The sequence below is a fragment of the Salmo trutta genome, chromosome 10 (genome assembly GCF_901001165.1).
Source record: "Salmo trutta chromosome 10, fSalTru1.1, whole genome shotgun sequence".
NCBI classification, from domain to species: Eukaryota; Metazoa; Chordata; class Actinopteri; order Salmoniformes; family Salmonidae; genus Salmo; species Salmo trutta.
Window position 1 is genome coordinate 44,350,928 of NC_042966.1, and position 20,050 is coordinate 44,370,977.

The 20,050-nt window shown below is 47.4% G+C and overlaps 1 protein-coding gene across 1 annotated transcript in view; it reads right to left on the reverse strand.

Moving 5' to 3' along the window:
- The window catches only part of LOC115201755 (calpain-2 catalytic subunit), a 47,706-nt gene that overhangs the window by 20,058 nt on the left and 7,598 nt on the right, over positions 1-20,050 (reverse strand). Inside the window, exons 3-7 of the mRNA XM_029765643.1 lie at positions 10,945-11,066; positions 5,643-5,776; positions 2,150-2,318; positions 1,601-1,684; positions 1,258-1,343 (exon numbers count right to left, since the gene is read on the reverse strand). Coding sequence (XP_029621503.1) covers positions 1,258-1,343; positions 1,601-1,684; positions 2,150-2,318; positions 5,643-5,776; positions 10,945-11,066 — 595 coding nt within the window. The remainder of the gene's footprint in view (positions 1-1,257; positions 1,344-1,600; positions 1,685-2,149; positions 2,319-5,642; positions 5,777-10,944; positions 11,067-20,050) is intronic.

The window sequence follows — 20,050 nt, forward strand, 5'->3', positions numbered from 1 at the left end:
CAGGGGACCGATGCGTATCATTCAGGGGGACCGATGCGTATCATTCAGGGGGACCGATGCGTATCATTCAGGGGGGACCGATGCGTATCATTCAGGGGGACCGATGCGTATCATTCAGGGGGACCGATGCGTATCATTCAGGGGACCGATGCGTATCATTCAGGGGACCGATGCGTATCATTCAGGGGGACCGATGCGTATCATTCAGGGGGACCGATGCGTATCATTCAGGGGGACCGATGCGTATCATTCAGGGGGACCGATGCGTATCATTCAGGGGGACCGATGCGTATCATTCAGGGGGACCGATGCGTATCATTCAGGGGGACCGATGCGTATCATTCAGGGGGGACCGATGCGTATCATTCAGGGGGACCGATGCGTATCATTGCGTATCATTCAGGGGACCGATGCGTATCATTGCGTATCATTCAGGGGGACCGATGCGTATCATTCGGGGGACCGATGCGTATCATTCGGGGGACCGATGCGTATCATTCGGGGGGCGATGCGTATCATTCAGGGGGACCGATGCGTATCATTCAGGGGGACCGATGCGTATCATTCAGGGGACCGATGCGTATCATTCAGGGGGACCGATGCGTATCATTCAGGGGGACCGATGCGTATCATTCAGGGGGACCGATGCGTATCATTCAGGGGGACCGATGCGTATCATTCAGGGGGACCGATGCGTATCATTCAGGGGGACCGATGCGTATCATTCAGGGGGACCGATGCGTATCATTCAGGGGGACCGATGCGTATCATTCAGGGGGACCGATGCGTATCATTCAGGGGACCGATGCGTATCATTCAGGGGGACCGATGCGTATCATTCAGGGGGACCGATGCGTATCATTCAGGGGGACCGATGCGTATCATTCAGGGGACCGATGCGTATCATTCAGGGGACCGATGCGTATCATTCAGGGGGACCGATGCGTATCATTCAGGGGACCGATGCGTATCATTCAGGGGGACCGATGCGTATCATTCAGGGGGACCGATGCGTATCATTCAGGGGGACCGATGCGTATCATTCAGGGGGACCGATGCGTATCATTCAGGGGGACCGATGCGTATCATTCAGGGGGACCGATGCATATCATTCAGGGGGACCGATGCGTATCATTCAGGGGGACCGATGCGTATCATTCAGGGGGACCGATGCGTATCATTCAGGGGGACCGATGCGTATCATTCAGGGGGACCGATGCATATCATTCAGGGGGACCGATGCGTATCATTTCTTACTTGTCACTCCAGGCCCCGGTCCACTCCACTGTTCCCCAGGGGTTCCTCACCCTGACCAGCTTCTCCTTGCGACCACGGTAGTTCACCTGGTTTAGGAAGGTCATCATACAATAGTTAGACCCTGATCTCATACACTACGAAGGTTAGACTGGTCCAAGATCTGATCGTGCTCTATGGCCATTGGCCATAGGGGGTTGGCCATAGGGGGCTGGCCATAGGGGGCTAGCCATAGGGAGCTGGCCATAGGGGGCTGGCCATAGGGGGCTGACTGTAAAGCACAAACAGACCTGTGTCCAGGCTAGGATAGTGTGTAAATAATGTATCAGATATTGTCTGATGTTACCTCTATAGCCCCAGTCAGAGAGTAGGCGTGTCCTTTCACCAGCTTCTGATTGGTGATGGCCTCTGAGTCTGCCTGACTGGTGATCTGGAGAGAGAGAACCACAAACTCTAAACTAAACCACGACCAAACTAAAAGATAACGCTCTGATAACAACAGCTCCACCAAGTAGCTCACAGAACCTACAATAATTATCCGTGGAGATTCTTCCTTCAGCTTCCTCTTTAGTCCAGGACTAGAATTAATCTGTGTCCAGGTAACCGCCTCTGAACGTTTACTGCGTTTAACCTTCCCATAGAACGCGCGCTTCCCAAAGCCACTTACTTTAGTTACATGCACTGTGTCACTGAATGTAAGTAAAACCTTCACATAGATAATATCTCGTCCTTCACTGCATGTAACAGTGACTGTCTCTTTTACGTTTGTGTCTTTTACCAGAGGCTCTTGTCCAGAACGACTTAAACCAAAGTAGGTAAAACAATGTTTACATTACACATGGCAAATAAAGCTGAAACTTGAAGTAGATAATAATATTCTAAAAGTCCTACATACGTCGATGGAGCAGCCCAGCAGAGCTCCAGACGCCAGGGCTTTCCTGATGATCTGGAACATGTTGGAGGGAGCCTTCTTCAGGTCATAGTTCTCTGCTATCCCTCCTGTAAAGTCCTCAAAGCCCTCAGTGGTAGAGCCCCCAGACAGAGCCTCATAGCATCCATTCACCCTGAGAGAGAGAGAGACAGAGAGAGAGACAGAGACAGACAGAGAGAGACAGAGAGACAGAGAAACAGAGACAGACGGGCAGGGAGACAGAAAGACGGTGGACAAACACAGACAGACAAACAGGGGGCCAGACAGACAGACAAGAGGAGAGAGAGACAAGAGGAGAGAGAGACAAGAGGAGAGAGAGAGACAAGAGGAGAGAGAGACAAGAGGAGAGAGAGACAGACCATTACAAACCAGATAAACATACTTCATAAAGGATCATGACAGAACTCCTACTAGGTGTTGTGGTGAGTGATGCCCCATTGTAGTGTACACTAGGTGTAGTGTATCATGGTGAGTGATGTCCCATTGTAGTGTACACTAGGTGTTGTGTATCGTGGTGAGTGATGTCCCATTGTAGTGTACACTAGGTGTAGTGTATCATGGTGAGTGATGTCCCATTGTAGTGTACACTAGGTGTAGTGTATCGTGGTGAGTGATGCCCCATTGTAGTGTACACTAGGTGTAGTGTATCATGGTGAGTGATGTCCCATTGTAGTGTACACTAGGTGTAGTGTATCATGATGAGTGATGTCCCATTGTAGTGTACACTAGGTGTTGTGTATCGTGGTGAGTGATGTCCCATTGTAGTGTACACTAGGTGTTGTGTATCGTGGTGAGTGATGTCCCATTGTAGTGTACACTAGGTGTAGTGTATCATGGTGAGTGATGTCCCATTGTAGTGTACACTAGGTGTTGTGTATCATGGTGAGTGATGTCCCATTGTAGTGTACACTAGGTGTTGTGTATCGTGGTGAGTGATGTCCCATTGTAGTGTACACTAGGTGTAGTGTATCGTGGTGAGTGATGCCCCATTGTAGTGTACACTAGGTGTAGTGTATCGTGGTGAGTGATGCCCCATTGTAGTGTACACTAGGTGTAGTGTATCATGGTGAGTGATGTCCCATTGTAGTGTACACTAGGTGTTGTGTATCGTGGTGAGTGATGCCCCATTGTAGTGTACACTAGGTGTAGTGTATCGTGGTGAGTGATGCCCCATTGTAGTGTACACTAGGTGTTGTGTATCGTGGTGAGTGATGTCCCATTGTAGTGTACACTAGGTGTTGTGTATCGTGGTGAGTGATGTCCCATTGTAGTGTACACTAGGTGTAGTGTATCGTGGTGAGTGATGTCCCATTGTAGTGTACACTAGGTGTAGTGTATCATGGTGAGTGATGTCCCATTGTAGTGTACACTAGGTGTAGTGTATCATGGTGAGTGATGTCCCATTGTAGTGTACACTAGGTGTAGTGTATCGTGGTGAGTGATGTCCCATTGTAGTGTACACTAGGTGTAGTGTATCGTGGTGAGTGATGTCCCATTGTAGTGTACACTAGGTGTTGTGTATCGTGGTGAGTGATGTCCCATTGTAGTGTACACTAGGTGTAGTGTATCATGGTGAGTGATGTCCCATTGTAGTGTACACTAGGTGTTGTGTATCATGGTGAGTGATGTCCCATTGTAGTGTACACTAGGTGTTGTGTATCGTGGTGAGTGATGTCCCATTGTAGTGTACACTAGGTGTAGTGTATCATGGTGAGTGATGTCCCATTGTAGTGTACACTAGGTGTTGTGTATCATGGTGAGTGATGTCCCATTGTAGTGTACACTAGGTGTAGTGTATCATGGTGAGTGATGTCCCATTGTAGTGTACACTAGGTGTTGTGTATCATGGTGAGTGATGTCCCATTGTAGTGTACACTAGGTGTTGTGTATCATGGTGAGTGATGTCCCATTGTAGTGTACACTAGGTGTAGTGTATTGTGGTGAGTGATGTCCCATTGTAGTGTACACTAGGTGTAGTGTATCGTGGTGAGTGATGCCCCATTGTAGTGTACACTAGGTGTAGTGTATCATGGTGAGTGATGTCCCATTGTAGTGTACACTAGGTGTTGTGTATCATGGTGAGTGATGTCCCATTGTAGTGTACACTAGGTGTAGTGTATCGTGGTGAGTGATGTCCCATTGTAGTGTACACTAGGTGTAGTGTATCGTGGTGAGTGATGCCCCATTGTAGTGTACACTAGGTGTAGTGTATCATGGTGAGTGATGTCCCATTGTAGTGTACACTAGGTGTAGTGTATCGTGGTGAGTGATGTCCCATTGTAGTGTACACTAGGTGTAGTGTATCGTGGTGAGTGATGCCCCATTGTAGTGTACACTAGGTGTAGTGTATCGTGGTGAGTGATGTCCCATTGTAGTGTACACTAGGTGTAGTGTATCGTGGTGAGTGATGCCCCATTGTAGTGTACACTAGGTGTAGTGTATCGTGGTGAGTGATGTCCCATTGTAGTGTACACTAGGTGTTGTGTATCGTGGTGAGTGATGTCCCATTGTAGTGTACACTAGGTGTAGTGTATCATGGTGAGTGATGTCCCATTGTAGTGTACACTAGGTGTTGTGTATCATGGTGAGTGATGTCCCATTGTAGTGTACACTAGGTGTTGTGTATCGTGGTGAGTGATGTCCCATTGTAGTGTACACTAGGTGTAGTGTATCATGGTGAGTGATGTCCCATTGTAGTGTACACTAGGTGTTGTGTATCATGGTGAGTGATGTCCCATTGTAGTGTACACTAGGTGTAGTGTATCATGGTGAGTGATGTCCCATTGTAGTGTACACTAGGTGTTGTGTATCATGGTGAGTGATGTCCCATTGTAGTGTACACTAGGTGTTGTGTATCATGGTGAGTGATGTCCCATTGTAGTGTACACTAGGTGTAGTGTATCGTGGTGAGTGATGTCCCATTGTAGTGTACACTAGGTGTAGTGTATCGTGGTGAGTGATGCCCCATTGTAGTGTACACTAGGTGTAGTGTATCATGGTGAGTGATGTCCCATTGTAGTGTACACTAGGTGTTGTGTATCATGGTGAGTGATGTCCCATTGTAGTGTACACTAGGTGTAGTGTATCGTGGTGAGTGATGTCCCATTGTAGTGTACACTAGGTGTAGTGTATCGTGGTGAGTGATGCCCCATTGTAGTGTACACTAGGTGTAGTGTATCATGGTGAGTGATGTCCCATTGTAGTGTACACTAGGTGTAGTGTATCGTGGTGAGTGATGTCCCATTGTAGTGTACACTAGGTGTAGTGTATCGTGGTGAGTGATGCCCCATTGTAGTGTACACTAGGTGTAGTGTATCGTGGTGAGTGATGTCCCATTGTAGTGTACACTAGGTGTAGTGTATCGTGGTGAGTGATGCCCCATTGTAGTGTACACTAGGTGTAGTGTATCGTGGTGAGTGATGTCCCATTGTAGTGTACACTAGGTGTAGTGTATTACTTGGCGTAGGCCTTCTCCAGCAGGGCGCTCCAGAACTCAGAGCCCTCGGCTGAGTGGACGAACAGCAGCTCTCCATCCTTCGCTGGCAGCCGGTCATCAATCACCACGTCCACCCACTCGCCAAACTGCCAGAACTGAAGAGGAACCACAACAGACAACATCCAGGCTATATGAAAGAATGAATGTGCTGAACTCAAGCCATTTTGTTTCAGAGGCTCTATGTGATAGATGTTGTTGTTGTTTGGATATTATTTCTGTATGAAAAAAAAGCTATTAAAATCACTGATCTACAGCTGCTCAGTCAGTCATAAAGACACAATGGGAAATTCCATATCAGAAGACTATTCTGGTTTTTTGTTATTGTGAACTGGCAGTTACCCAGTTAACCCGTTACCCAGTTAACCCGTTACCCAGTTAACCCGTTACCCAGTTAACCCGTTACCCAGTTACCCAGTTAACCCGTTACCCAGTTAACCCGTTACCCAGTTACCCAGTTATCCTTTAGCCCAGAGCAACATCAGGCCATAGGGAGGCTGAGAAGTAAACACACAAAACCAAATCCCTCTGGATCTATGGTGCTCTGACTCACTCTGGTTTCTTCCTGTCCTCTCTGACCCAAACTTTCCACAAACCACACCTCTCACTGGGGCCTCTCAGCACTAACACAACATCTGGCTGAAGTAAAACCAGAACAGCCCCTCTGCTTCCATGCCTGAGAAAGAATGGCCCTGTCCTGAAATAACCTTGATATCCACAAGGGTGGAAGGGACTAAGGGATTGTTTCTAGACAAGGCTAATACGCTCTCCTCTCCTCTCCTAGTGGTAGTGTTGACAGAGGGTAGCCTCTCCTCTCCTAGTGGTAGTGTTGACAGAGTGCAGCCTCTCCTCTCCTAGTGGTAGTGTTGACAGAGTGCAGCCTCTCCTCTCCTAGTGGTAGTGTTGACAGAGAGCAGCCTCTCCTCTCCTCTCCTAGTGGTAGTGTTGACAGAGAGCAGCCTCTCCTCTCCTAGTGGTAGTGTTGACAGAGAGCAGCCTCTCCTCTCCTCTCCTAGTGGTAGTGTTGACAGAGAGCAGCCTCTCCTCTCCTAGTGGTAGTGTTGACAGAGAGCAGCCTCTCCTCTCCTCTCCTAGTGGTAGTGTTGACAGAGAACATCCTCTCCTCTCCTAGTGGTAGTGTTGACAGAGGGCAGCCTCTCCTCTCCTAGTGGTAGTGTTGACAGAGAGCAGCCTCTCCTCTCCTAGTGGTAGTGTTGACAGATAGCAGCCTGTCCTCTCCTAGTGGTAGTGTTGACAGAGACCAGCCTCTCCTCTCCTCTCCGAGTGGTAGTGTTGACAGAGAGCAGCCTCTCTTCTCCTAGTGGTAGTGTTGACAGTCCTCTCTACCGTGTCGTTTTTGAAAGATATAACATTAGCCATCGACAACTATAAAAGTTGTGCTACTTTGTCAACAACATTGATGCCCTGAATGTAGCAGGAGCTATCGACAGACTTGACACAACGCTGGCCAAACAAGATGTCGTGTTTTTGGCATCATTAAAACTGAAGACGTATTTATCAAATAACTCTAATTATTATTACGTGATTAACCTGATTAATCGTGTAACTGTAATTAACTAGGAAGTCGGGGCACCAAGGAAAATATTCAGATTACAAAGTTATAATTTTCCTAATATAACTTTTAGATATTTTAATATCTGATCAATTAGTCTTCGAATGAATGAATTATTATTTACCTCACGTTAGTCTCATTCCAAACGTCGTAAATTGTTGGTTATCTGCACGAACCCAGTCTTCACTATGAATCCTCCATACATCAATTGTCTTAAAATCATTTATTTACTAACTAGGTAATTCACAGAAATGCAAACAAACAGTAGATATGTTTACAAAGAAATGATAGAGGAATGTGCCCTAGTGGGCTAAACCGGCATGGCGGCTTGTTAGACAAAAGGGGAGTGGGGGGGTCAGCTGAGAAGGCACTACAGAGTTGAATATTATAACAATTGAAATGCTAATCCTTTGCACATGAACGCTCACTCATTCGGGAACAATTGCAATCAATATATATATTTACGCTCAGTGTGTTGTCGGGATCTCTGTTGAAAAGTTTGTTTCTGTTGGAGAGTCTGTCCGCCCTCTCTCTCTGTCTCTCTCTCTGTCGTGGTTAGAATGGATAGTTCAGAGTAACATTCATTCATGTCGTTATAGAATAGCTGTTTCGGCGGTTGTCGGTCTTCGCGTTCAATGATACCGAATTCCTAGCTGCAGACTATTAATTAATATCAAAGACTTGTTCTTATTCTGTCGGTATCGATAGTCTGAGTTTAACCACGTGGTATGGTTAAAAGTTCAGCAAGAGAAATGCATGGTCTGCAACCTTTAGCCATCTCGTTATCGAGGTAAGCTGGTCTCCTCTCAAACCTTGGCCCTCTCGTTATCGAGGTAAGCTGGTCTCCTCTCAAACCTTGGCCCTCTCGTTATCGAGGTAAGCTGGTCTCCTCTCAAACCTTGGCCCTCTCGTTATCGAGGTAAGCTGGTCTCCTCTCAAACCTTGGCCCTCTCGTTATCGAGGTAAGCTGGTCTCCTCTCAAACCTTGGCCCTCTCGTTATCGAGGTAAGCTGGTCTCCTCTCAAACCTTGGCCGTCTCGTTATCGAGGTAAGCTGGTCTCCTCTCAAACCTTGGCCGTCTCGTTATCGAGGTAAGCTGGTCTCCTCTCAAACCTTGGCCGTCTCGTTATCGAGGTAAGCTGGTCTCCTCTCAAACCTTGGCCGTCTCGTTATCGAGGTAAGCTGGTCTCCTCTCAAACCTTGGCCCTCTCGTTATCGAGGTAAGCTGGTCTCCTCTCAAACCTTGGCCCTCTCGTTATCGAGGTAAGCTGGTCTCCTCTCAAACCTTGGCCCTCTCGTTATCGAGGTAAGCTGGTCTCCTCTCAAACCTTGGCCCTCTCGTTATCGAGGTAAGCTGGTCTCCTCTCAAACCTTGGCCCTCTCGTTATCGAGGTAAGCTGGTCTCCTCTCAAACCTTGGCCGTCTCGTTATCGAGGTAAGCTGGTCTCCTCTCAAACCTTGGCCCTCTCGTTATCGAGGTAAGCTGGTCTCCTCTCAAACCTTGGCCCTCTCGTTATCGAGGTAAGCTGGTCTCCTCTCAAACCTTGGCCCTCTCGTTATCGAGGTAAGCTGGTCTCCTCTCAAACCATGGCCCTCTCGTTATCGAGGTAAGCTGGTCTCCTCTCAAACCTTGGCCGTCTCGTTATCGAGGTAAGCTGGTCTCCTCTCAAACCTTGGCCGTCTCGTTATCGAGGTAAGCTGGTCTCCTCTCAAACCTTGGCCGTCTCGTTATCGAGGTAAGCTGGTCTCCTCTCAAACCTTGGCCGTCTCGTTATCGAGGTAAGCTGGTCTCCTCTCAAACCATGGCCCTCTCGTTATCGAGGTAAGCTGGTCTCCTCTCAAACCTTGGCCCTCTCGTTATCGAGGTAAGCTGGTCTCCTCTCAAACCATGGCCCTCTCGTTATCGAGGTAAGCTGGTCTCCTCTCAAACCTTGGCCGTCTCGTTATCGAGGTAAGCTGGTCTCCTCTCAAACCTTGGCCGTCTCGTTATCGAGGTAAGCTGGTCTCCTCTCAAACCTTGGCCGTCTCGTTATCGAGGTAAGCTGGTCTCCTCTCAAACCTTGGCCGTCTCGTTATCGAGGTAAGCTGGTCTCCTCTCAAACCATGGCCCTCTCGTTATCGAGGTAAGCTGGTCTCCTCTCAAACCTTGGCCCTCTCGTTATCGAGGTAAGCTGGTCTCCTCTCAAACCATGGCCCTCTCGTTATCGAGGTAAGCTGGTCTCCTCTCAAACCTTGGCCGTCTCGTTATCGAGGTAAGCTGGTCTCCTCTCAAACCTTGGCCCTCTCGTTATCGAGGTAAGCTGGTCTCCTCTCAAACCTTGGCCCTCTCGTTATCGAGGTAAGCTGGTCTCCTCTCAAACCATGGCCCTCTCGTTATCGAGGTAAGCTGGTCTCCTCTCAAACCTTGGCCGTCTCGTTATCGAGGTAAGCTGGTCTCCTCTCAAACCTTGGCCGTCTCGTTATCGAGGTAAGCTGGTCTCCTCTCAAACCTTGGCCGTCTCGTTATCGAGGTAAGCTGGTCTCCTCTCAAACCTTGGCCGTCTCGTTATCGAGGTAAGCTGGTCTCCTCTCAAACCTTGGCCGTCTCGTTATCGAGGTAAGCTGGTCTCCTCTCAAACCTTGGCCGTCTCGTTATCGAGGTAAGCTGGTCTCCTCTCAAACCTTGGCCCTCTCGTTATCGAGGTAAGCTGGTCTCCTCTCAAACCTTGGCCCTCTCGTTATCGAGGTAAGCTGGTCTCCTCTCAAACCTTGGCCGTCTCGTTATCGAGGTAAGCTGGTCTGGTGATAGAAAACCTAGGTGGGGGGTTTAATTCAGAAGAGCAGAAAAGGGCCTGTCCCATGACGCCAGACCATAACTGTGCTCATGGGCGGTGCTCTAATTGGAGTTTCCTTCATTAAACAGTCCAAAATCACATTACACAATTTCACAAATAGCTTCATCCTTATTCATTCATTTTATACAACCATTAGATGTAAGTCTCATACCTGAGACTCTTCTATAAACAGCTGAAGAGTCTCATACAGCGCATACAGCCACATACAGCTGATGTAGACTGTATGTGGAGGTTGTCCCCCCCTGCAGCTCACCAGCTGATGTAGACTGTATGTGGAGGTCGTCTCCCCTGCAGCTCACCAGCTGATGTAGGCTGTATGTGGAGGTTGTCCCCCCTGTAGCTCACCAGCTGATGTAGACTGTATGTGGAGGTTGTCCCCCCTGCAGCTCACCAGCTGATGTAGACTGTATGTGGAGGTTGTCTCCTCCTGTAGCTCACCAGCTGATGTAGACTATGTGGAGGATGAGATGCTTCCTTCCCACTACTGAACACAACTGTGGTGCTTATCTGTTGCTGCTAATATTAAATTGTGCTTTATGACTCCAAAATCTCTTGTCCAATCCACTTAGTCAGATTTTAGTCACAGAGAAAACTGAAATAATTTTTTGTTTAGTTCTAGTTTTTTTTCTGGGTCTATTTAGTCACTTACTCTCGTGAATCGCAACTGTGAAAAAAATAGGCTTTAAACAAATATTTTAGTCACCATTTTTGTGGTCTGCGCACCAAATTGCACCCTATTCCCTTTAAAATGCACTACACTTTTGAACCGGAGCCTAGTTTAAAAGTAGTGCACTATATAGGGAATAAGGTGGCGTTTTGGGATGCAGCCTGTGAGTCTAGAATGTGACACTGTCTCTACCTGGAAGTGAAAGATCCCAGCGTACTCTCCACGTCCAAAGCCTTGTCCTGCAGGAACAACCCGGGCCATGACATCTTCATTCAGGGTCAGAGAGGCGATGGCTGCCAGGAGCCAGCAGTCACCTGGAAGGGTAAAACAGAGAAGAGAGACATGGGAGTAGAGGTTGTCACAGGTCAGTATTACAACCCTCATTCTGAACATTCCTGATTGATTGATTGATTGATTTTCATTCTACACTGAAAAATATATATAAAAACACAACATGCAACAATTTCTAAGATTTTACTGAGTTACAGTTCATATAAGGAAATCAGTCAATTGAAATAAATTCATTAGGCCCTAATTTATGAATTTCACATGACTGGGCAGGGGCACAGCCATTGGTGGGCCTGAGAGGGCATAGGCCCACCCACTTGGGAGCCAGGCCCAGCCAATCAGAATGAATTCTGCCCCACAAAAAGGACTTTATTACAGACAGAAATACTCCTCAGTTTCATCAGCTGTCTGGGTGGCTGGTCTCAGACGATCCCGCAGGTAAAGAAGCCGGATGTGGAGGTCCTGGGCTGGTCATACCATAACCCCACTGCCACCACTCTGTTCACAACGTTGACATCAAACAGCCCACCCATACAACGCCATACACGTGGTCTGCGGTTGTCAGGCCGGTTGGACGTACTGCCAAATTCTCTCAAACTAAGTTGGCGGCGGCTTATGGTTGAGAAATGAACATTCAATTCTCTGGGAACGGTTCAATGGGACGCGCCCTCAAAACTTAAGACGACATCTGTGGCATTGTAAACAAACATTTGAGAGAAATAAGCTTTTTGTGCTTATGGAACATTTCTGGGATGTTTTATTTCAGCACATGAAACATGGGACCAACACGTTGCATTTTATATTTTAGTTCATTCTAATAACTGTACCACACAAGCAGTGAAAGCCACCCTACAAAACCCACACAACAGTTCCCGACACAGCCCAGTTCAGCTCCACAGAAGATCTTTTCATTAAAAAAAAAAAGAGAACAGCTGACCTCAGTTCAGTTCACAGTCTCAGCGTTTAGTCTGTCCCATGCACACTTCAGTACTGTGGCTTGCCATGTCATGCAGTCGTGGACACGATTTCTCTATAAACCAATTGTTTGTCTTTAGTTACAGTAAATAAGTCTGTCTACTGGGTTGCTCAACAATAAAAAAAAAGGGACACCGAAGGAGTCAATGACAATTATAAATTATTGTTCTTGCTATTACAATAATACGGTGTTATAAAGACCACTTGTATGACACCCTGCAAGGGACTAATGTGACCCAGATTACAGACCCAGAGCTTTGCAAAAGATGTCTTATGCAGTGTGTGTGTGTGTGTCTAAAGATGTGTTATGCAGAGTGTGTGTGTGTGTGTGTGTGTGTGTGTGTGTGTGTGTCTAAAGATGTGTTATGCAAAAATAAATCCGGCACAGTGTGTTTGTTTAAAGAGCCGTGCCTGAAATGATCAAAACATCCTGCTCTGACTGGGCACCATCACTAGCCTGGATAAACCAGACTTCAGTGTCTACGGTGAGACAGTGGTTTAACCAACAGTCACACTATTGAATATGCTGTCTGACAGTAACACAGACCCTGAAAACCGATATATACTGGAAACAAACACAGCAGGTTAAGCACATTGGGCCAATACACTAGTCTACCCTGCTGGATTAATGAGAGGACAGCACACTAGTCTACCCTGCTGGATTAATGAGAGGACAGTACACTAGTCTACCCTGCAGGATTAATGAGAGGACAGTACACAAGTCTACCCTGCTGGATTAATGAGAGGCCAGTACACAAGTCTACCCTGCTGGATTAATGAGAGGCCAGTACACTAGTCTACCCTGCTGGATTAATGAGAGGCCAGTACACTAGTCTACCCTGCTGGATTAATGAGAGGCCAGTACACTAGTCTACCCTGCTGGATTAATGAGAGGCCAGTACACTAGTCTACCCTGCTGGATTAATGAGAGGACAGCACACTAGTCTACCCTGCTGGATTAATGAGAGGACAGTACACTAGTCTACCCTGCTGGATTAATGAGAGGACAGTACACTAGTCTACCCTGCTGGATTAATGAGAGGACAGTACACTAGTCTACCCTGCTGGATTAATGAGAGGGCAGTACACTAGTCTACCCTGCTGGATTAATGAGAGGGCAGTACACTAGTCTACCCTGCTGGATTAATGAGAGGGCAGTACACTAGTCTACCCTGCTGGATTAATGAGAGGCCAGTACACTAGTCTACCCTGCTGGATTAATGAGAGGCCAGTACACTAGTCTACCCTGCTGGATTAATGAGAGGCCAGTACACTAGTCTACCCTGCTGGATTAATGAGAGGCCAGTACACTAGTCTACCCTGCTGGATTAATGAGAGGACAGCACACTAGTCTACCCTGCTGGATTAATGAGAGGCCAGTACACTAGTCTACCCTGCTGGATTAATGAGAGGCCAGTACACTAGTCTACCCTGCTGGATTAATGAGAGGCCAGTACACTAGTCTACCCTGCTGGATTAATCAGAGGCCAGTACACTAGTCTACCCTGCTGGATAAATGAGAGGACAGTACACTAGTCTACCCTGCTGGATTAATGAGAGGACAGTACACTAGTCTACCCTGCTGGATTAATGAGAGGCCAGCACACTAGTCTACCCTGCTGGATTAATGAGAGGACAGCACACTAGTCTACCCTGCTGGATTAATGAGAGGACAGTACACTAGTCTACCCTGCTGGATTAATGAGAGGACAGTACACTAGTCTACCCTGCTGGATTAATGAGAGGACAGTACACTAGTCTACCCTGCTGGATTAATGAGAGGACAGTACACTAGTCTACCCTGCTGGATTAATGAGGACAGTACACTAGTCTACCCTGCTGGATTAATGAGAGGACAGTACACTAGTCTACCCTGCTGGATTAATGAGAGGCCAGTACACTAGTCTACCCTGCTGGATTAATGAGAGGACAGCACACTAGTCTACCCTGCTGGATTAATGAGAGGACAGCACACTAGTCTACCCTGCTGGATTAATGAGGACAGTACACTAGTCTACCCTGCTGGATTAATGAGAGGACAGTACACTAGTCTACCCTGCTGGATTAATGAGGACAGTACACTAGTCTACCCTGCTGGATTAATGAGAGGCCAGTACACTAGTCTACCCTGCTGGATTAATGAGAGGACAGTACACTAGTCTACCCTGCTGGATTAATGAGAGGCCAGTACACTAGTCTACCCTGCTGGATTAATGAGAGGCCAGTACACTAGTCTACCCTGCTGGATTAATGAGAGGCCAGTACACTAGTCTACCCTGCTGGATTAAGGAGAGGCCAGTACACTAGTCTACCCTGCTGGATTAATGAGAGGCCAGTACACTAGTCTACCCTGCTGGATTAATGAAAGGACAGTACACTAGTCTACCCTGCTGGATTAATGAGAGGCCAGTACACTAGTCTACCCTGCTGGATTAATGAGAGGCCAGTACACTAGTCTACCCTGCTGGATTAATGAGAGGACAGCACACTAGTCTACCCTGCTGGATTAATGAGAGGACAGTACACTAGTCTACCCTGCTGGATTAATGAGAGGCCAGTACACTAGTCTACCCTGCTGGATTAATGAGAGGACAGTACACAAGTCTACCCTGCTGGATTAATGAGAGGCCAGTACACTAGTCTACCCTGCTGGATTAATGAGAGGACAGTACACTAGTCTACCCTGCTGGATTAATGAGAGGCCAGTACACTAGTCTACCCTGCTGGATTAATGAGAGGCCAGTACACTAGTCTACCCTGCTGGATTAATGAGAGGACAGCACACTAGTCTACCCTGCTGGATTAATGAGAGGACAGTACACTAGTCTACCCTGCTGGATTAATGAGAGGACAGTACACTAGTCTACCCTGCTGGATTAATGAGAGGACAGTACACTAGTCTACCCTGCTGGATTAATGAGAGGACAGTACACTAGTCTACCCTGCTGGATTAATGAGAGGACAGTACACTAGTCTACCCTGCTGGATTAATGAGAGGACAGTACACTAGTCTACCCTGCTGGATTAATGAGAGGCCAGTACACTAGTCTATCCTGCTGGATTAATGAGGACAGTACACTAGTCTACCCTGCTGGATTAATGAGAGGACAGTACACTAGTCTACCCTGCTGGATTAATGAGAGGACAGTACACTAGTCTACCCTGCTGGATTAATGAGAGGACAGTACACTAGTCTACCCTGCTGGATTAATGAGGACAGCACACTAGTCTACCCTGCTGGATTAATGTGGACAGCACACTAGTCTACCCTGCTGGATTAATGAGGACAGCACACTAGTCTACCCTGCTGGATTAATGAGGACAGTACACTAGTCTACCCTGCTGGATTAATGAGAGGACAGTACACTAGTCTACCCTGCTGGATTAATGAGAGGACAGTACACTAGTCTACCCTGCTGGATTAATGAGAGGCCAGCACACTAGTCTACCCTGCTGGATTAATGAGAGGCCAGCACACTAGTCTACCCTGCTGGATTAATGAGAGGCCAGTACACTAGTCTACCCTGCTGGATTAATGAGAGGCCAGTACACTAGTCTACCCTGCTGGATTAATGAGAGGACAGTACACAAGTCTACCCTGCTGGATTAATGAGAGGCCAGTACACTAGTCTACCCTGCTGGATTAATGAGAGGACAGTACACTAGTCTACCCTGCTGGATTAATGAGAGGCCAGTACACTAGTCTACCCTGCTGGATTAATGAGAGGCCAGCACAGTAGTCTACCCTGCTGGATTAATGAGAGGACAGCACACTAGTCTACCCTGCTGGATTAATGAGAGGACAGTACACTAGTCTACCCTGCTGGATTAATGAGAGGACAGTACACTAGTCTACCCTGCTGGATTAATGAGAGGACAGTACACTAGTCTACCCTGCTGGATTAATGAGGACAGTACACTAGTCTACCCTGCTGGATTAATGAGAGGACAGTACACTAGTCTACCCTGCTGGATTAATGAGAGGACAGTACACTAGTCTACCCTGCTGGATTAATGAGAGGACAGTACACTAGTCTACCCTGCTGGATTAATGAGAGGCCAGTACACTAGTCTACCCTGCTGGATTAATGAGGACAGTACACTAGTCTACCCTGCTGGATTAATGAGAGGACAGTACACTAGTCTACCCTGCTGGATTAATGAGAGGACAGTACACTTGTCTACCCTGCTGGATTAATGAGAGGACAGCACACTAGTCTACCCTGCTGGATTAATGAGGACAGCACACTAGTCTACCCTGCTGGATTAATGAGGACAGCACACTAGTCTACCCTGCTGGATTAATGAGGACAGTACACTAGTCTACCCTGCTGGATTAATGAGGACAGTACACTAGTCTACCCTGCTGGATTAATGAGAGGACAGTACACTAGTCTACCCTGCTGAATTAATGAGAGGACAGCACACTAGTCTACCCTGCTGGATTAATGAGAGGCCAGCACACTAGTCTACCCTGCTGGATTAATGAGAGGCCAGCACACTAGTCTACCCTGCTGGATTAATGAGAGGCCAGCACACTAGTCTACCCTGCTGGATTAATGAGAGGCCAGTACACTAGTCTACCCTGCTGGATTAATGAGGACAGCACACTAGTCTACCCTGCTGGATTAATGAGAGGCCAGTACACTAGTCTACCCTGCTGGATTAATGAGAGGCCAGTACACCTGTCTACCCTGCTGGATTAATGAGAGGACAGTACACTAGTCTACCCTGTTGGATTAATGAGGACAGCACACTAGTCTACCCTGCTGGATTAATGAGGACAGTACACCAGTCTACCCTGCTGGATTAATGAGAGGACAGTACACTAGTCTACCCTGCTGGATTAATGAGAGGCCAGTACACTAGTCTACCCTGCTGGATTAATGAGAGGCCAGTACACTAGTCTACCCTGCTGGATTAATGAGAGGACAGCACACTAGTCTACCCTGCTGGATTAATGAGAGGACAGTACACTAGTCTACCCTGCTGGATTAATGAGAGGACAGTACACTAGTCTACCCTGCTGGATTAATGAGAGGACAGTACACTAGTCTACCCTGCTGGATTAATGAGGACAGTACACTAGTCTACCCTGCTGGATTAATGAGAGGACAGTACACTAGTCTACCCTGCTGGATTAATGAGAGGACAGTACACTAGTCTACCCTGCTGGATTAATGAGAGGACAGTACACTAGTCTACCCTGCTGGATTAATGAGAGGCCAGTACACTAGTCTATCCTGCTGGATTAATGAGGACAGTACACTAGTCTACCCTGCTGGATTAATGAGAGGACAGTACACTAGTCTACCCTGCTGGATTAATGAGAGGACAGTACACTAGTCTACCCTGCTGGATTAATGAGAGGACAGTACACTAGTCTACCCTGCTGGATTAATGAGGACAGCACACTAGTCTACCCTGCTGGATTAATGTGGACAGCACACTAGTCTACCCTGCTGGATTAATGAGGACAGTACACTAGTCTACCCTGCTGGATTAATGAGGACAGTACACTAGTCTACCCTGCTGGATTAATGAGAGGACAGTACACTAGTCTACCCTGCTGGATTAATGAGAGGACAGTACACTAGTCTACCCTGCTGGATTAATGAGAGGCCAGCACACTAGTCTACCCTGCTGGATTAATGAGAGGCCAGCACACTAGTCTACCCTGCTGGATTAATGAGAGGCCAGTACACTAGTCTACCCTGCTGGATTAATGAGAGGACAGTACACTAGTCTACCCTGCTGGATTAATGAGGACAGCACACTAGTCTACCCTGCTGGATTAATGAGAGGACAGTACACTAGTCTACCCTGCTGGATTAATGAGAGGCCAGTACACCTGTCTACCCTGCTGGATTAATGAGAGGCCAGTACACCTGTCTACCCTGCTGGATTAATGAGAGGACAGTACACTAGTCTACCCTGCTGGATTAATGAGGACAGCACACTAGTCTACCCTGCTGGATTAATGAGGACAGTACACTAGTCTACCCTGCTGGATTAATGAGAGGACAGTACACTAGTCTACCCTGCTGGATTAATGAGAGGCCAGTACACTAGTCTACCCTGCTGGATTAATGAGAGGCCAGTACACTAGTCTACCCTGCTGGATTAATGAGAGGCCAGTACACTAGTCTACCCTGCTGGATTAATGAGAGGACAGTACACTAGTCTACCCTGCTGGATTAATGAGAGGCCAGTACACTAGTCTACCCTGCTGGATTAATGAGAGGACAGTACACTAGTCTACCCTGCTGGATTAATGAGAGGACAGTACACTAGTCTACCCTGCTGGATTAATGAGAGGACAGTACACTAGTCTACCCTGCTGGATTAATGAGAGGACAGTACACTAGTCTACCCTGCTGGATTAATGAGAGGACAGTACACTAGTCTACCCTGCTGGATTAATGAGGACAGCACACTAGTCTACCCTGCTGGATTAATGAGAGGACAGTACACTAGTCTACCCTGCTGGATTAATGAGAGGACAGTACACTAGTCTACCCTGCTGGATTAATGAGAGGACAGTACACTAGTCTACCCTGCTGGATTAATGAGAGGCCAGTACACTAGTCTACCCTGCTGGATTAATGAGAGGCCAGTACACTAGTCTACCCTGCTGGATTAATGAGAGGCCAGTACACTAGTCTACCCTGCTGGATTAATGAGAGGCCAGTACACTAGTCTACCCTGCTGGATTAATGAGAGGCCAGTACACTAGTCTACCCTGCTGGATTAATGAAAGGACAGTACACTAGTCTACCCTGCTGGATTAATGAGAGGCCAGTACACTAGTCTACCCTGCTGGATTAATGAGAGGCCAGTACACTAGTCTACCCTGCTGGATTAATGAGAGGACAGCACACTAGTCTACCCTGCTGGATTAATGAGAGGACAGTACACTAGTCTACCCTGCTGGATTAATGAGAGGCCAGTACACTAGTCTACCCTGCTGGATTAATGAGAGGACAGTACACAAGTCTACCCTGCTGGATTAATGAGAGGCCAGTACACTAGTCTACCCTGCTGGATTAATGAGAGGACAGTACACTAGTCTACCCTGCTGGATTAATGAGAGGCCAGTACACTAGTCTACCCTGCTGGATTAATGAGAGGCCAGCACACTAGTCTACCCTGCTGGATTAATGAGAGGACAGCACACTAGTCTACCCTGCTGGATTAATGAGAGGACAGTACACTAGTCTACCCTGCTGGATTAATGAGAGGACAGTACACTAGTCTACCCTGCTGGATTAATGAGGACAGTACACTAGTCTACCCTGCTGGATTAATGAGAGGACAGTACACTAGTCTACCCTGCTGGATTAATGAGAGGACAGTACACTAGTCTACCCTGCTGGATTAATGAGAGGACAGTACACTAGTCTACCCTGCTGGATTAATGAGAGGACAGTACACTAGTCTACCCTGCTGGATTAATGAGAGGCCAGTACACTAGTCTACCCTGCTGGATTAATGAGGACAGTACACTAGTCTACCCTGCTGGATTAATGAGAGGACAGTACACTAGTCTACCCTGCTGGATTAATGAGAGGACAGTACACTTGTCTACCCTGCTGGATTAATGAGAGGACAGCACACTAGTCTACCCTGCTGGATTAATGAGGACAGCACACTAGTCTACCCTGCTGGATTAATGAGGACAGCACACTAGTCTACCCTGCTGGATTAATGAGGACAGTACACTAGTCTACCCTGCTGGATTAATGAGGACAGTACACTAGTCTACCCTGCTGGATTAATGAGAGGACAGTACACTAGTCTACCCTGCTGAATTAATGAGAGGACAGCACACTAGTCTACCCTGCTGGATTAATGAGAGGCCAGTACACTAGTCTACCCTGCTGGATTAATGAGAGGACAGTACACTAGTCTACCCTGCTGGATTAATGAGGACAGCACACTAGTCTACCCTGCTGGATTAATGAGAGGCCAGTACACTAGTCTACCCTGCTGGATTAATGAGAGGCCAGTACACCTGTCTACCCTGCTGGATTAA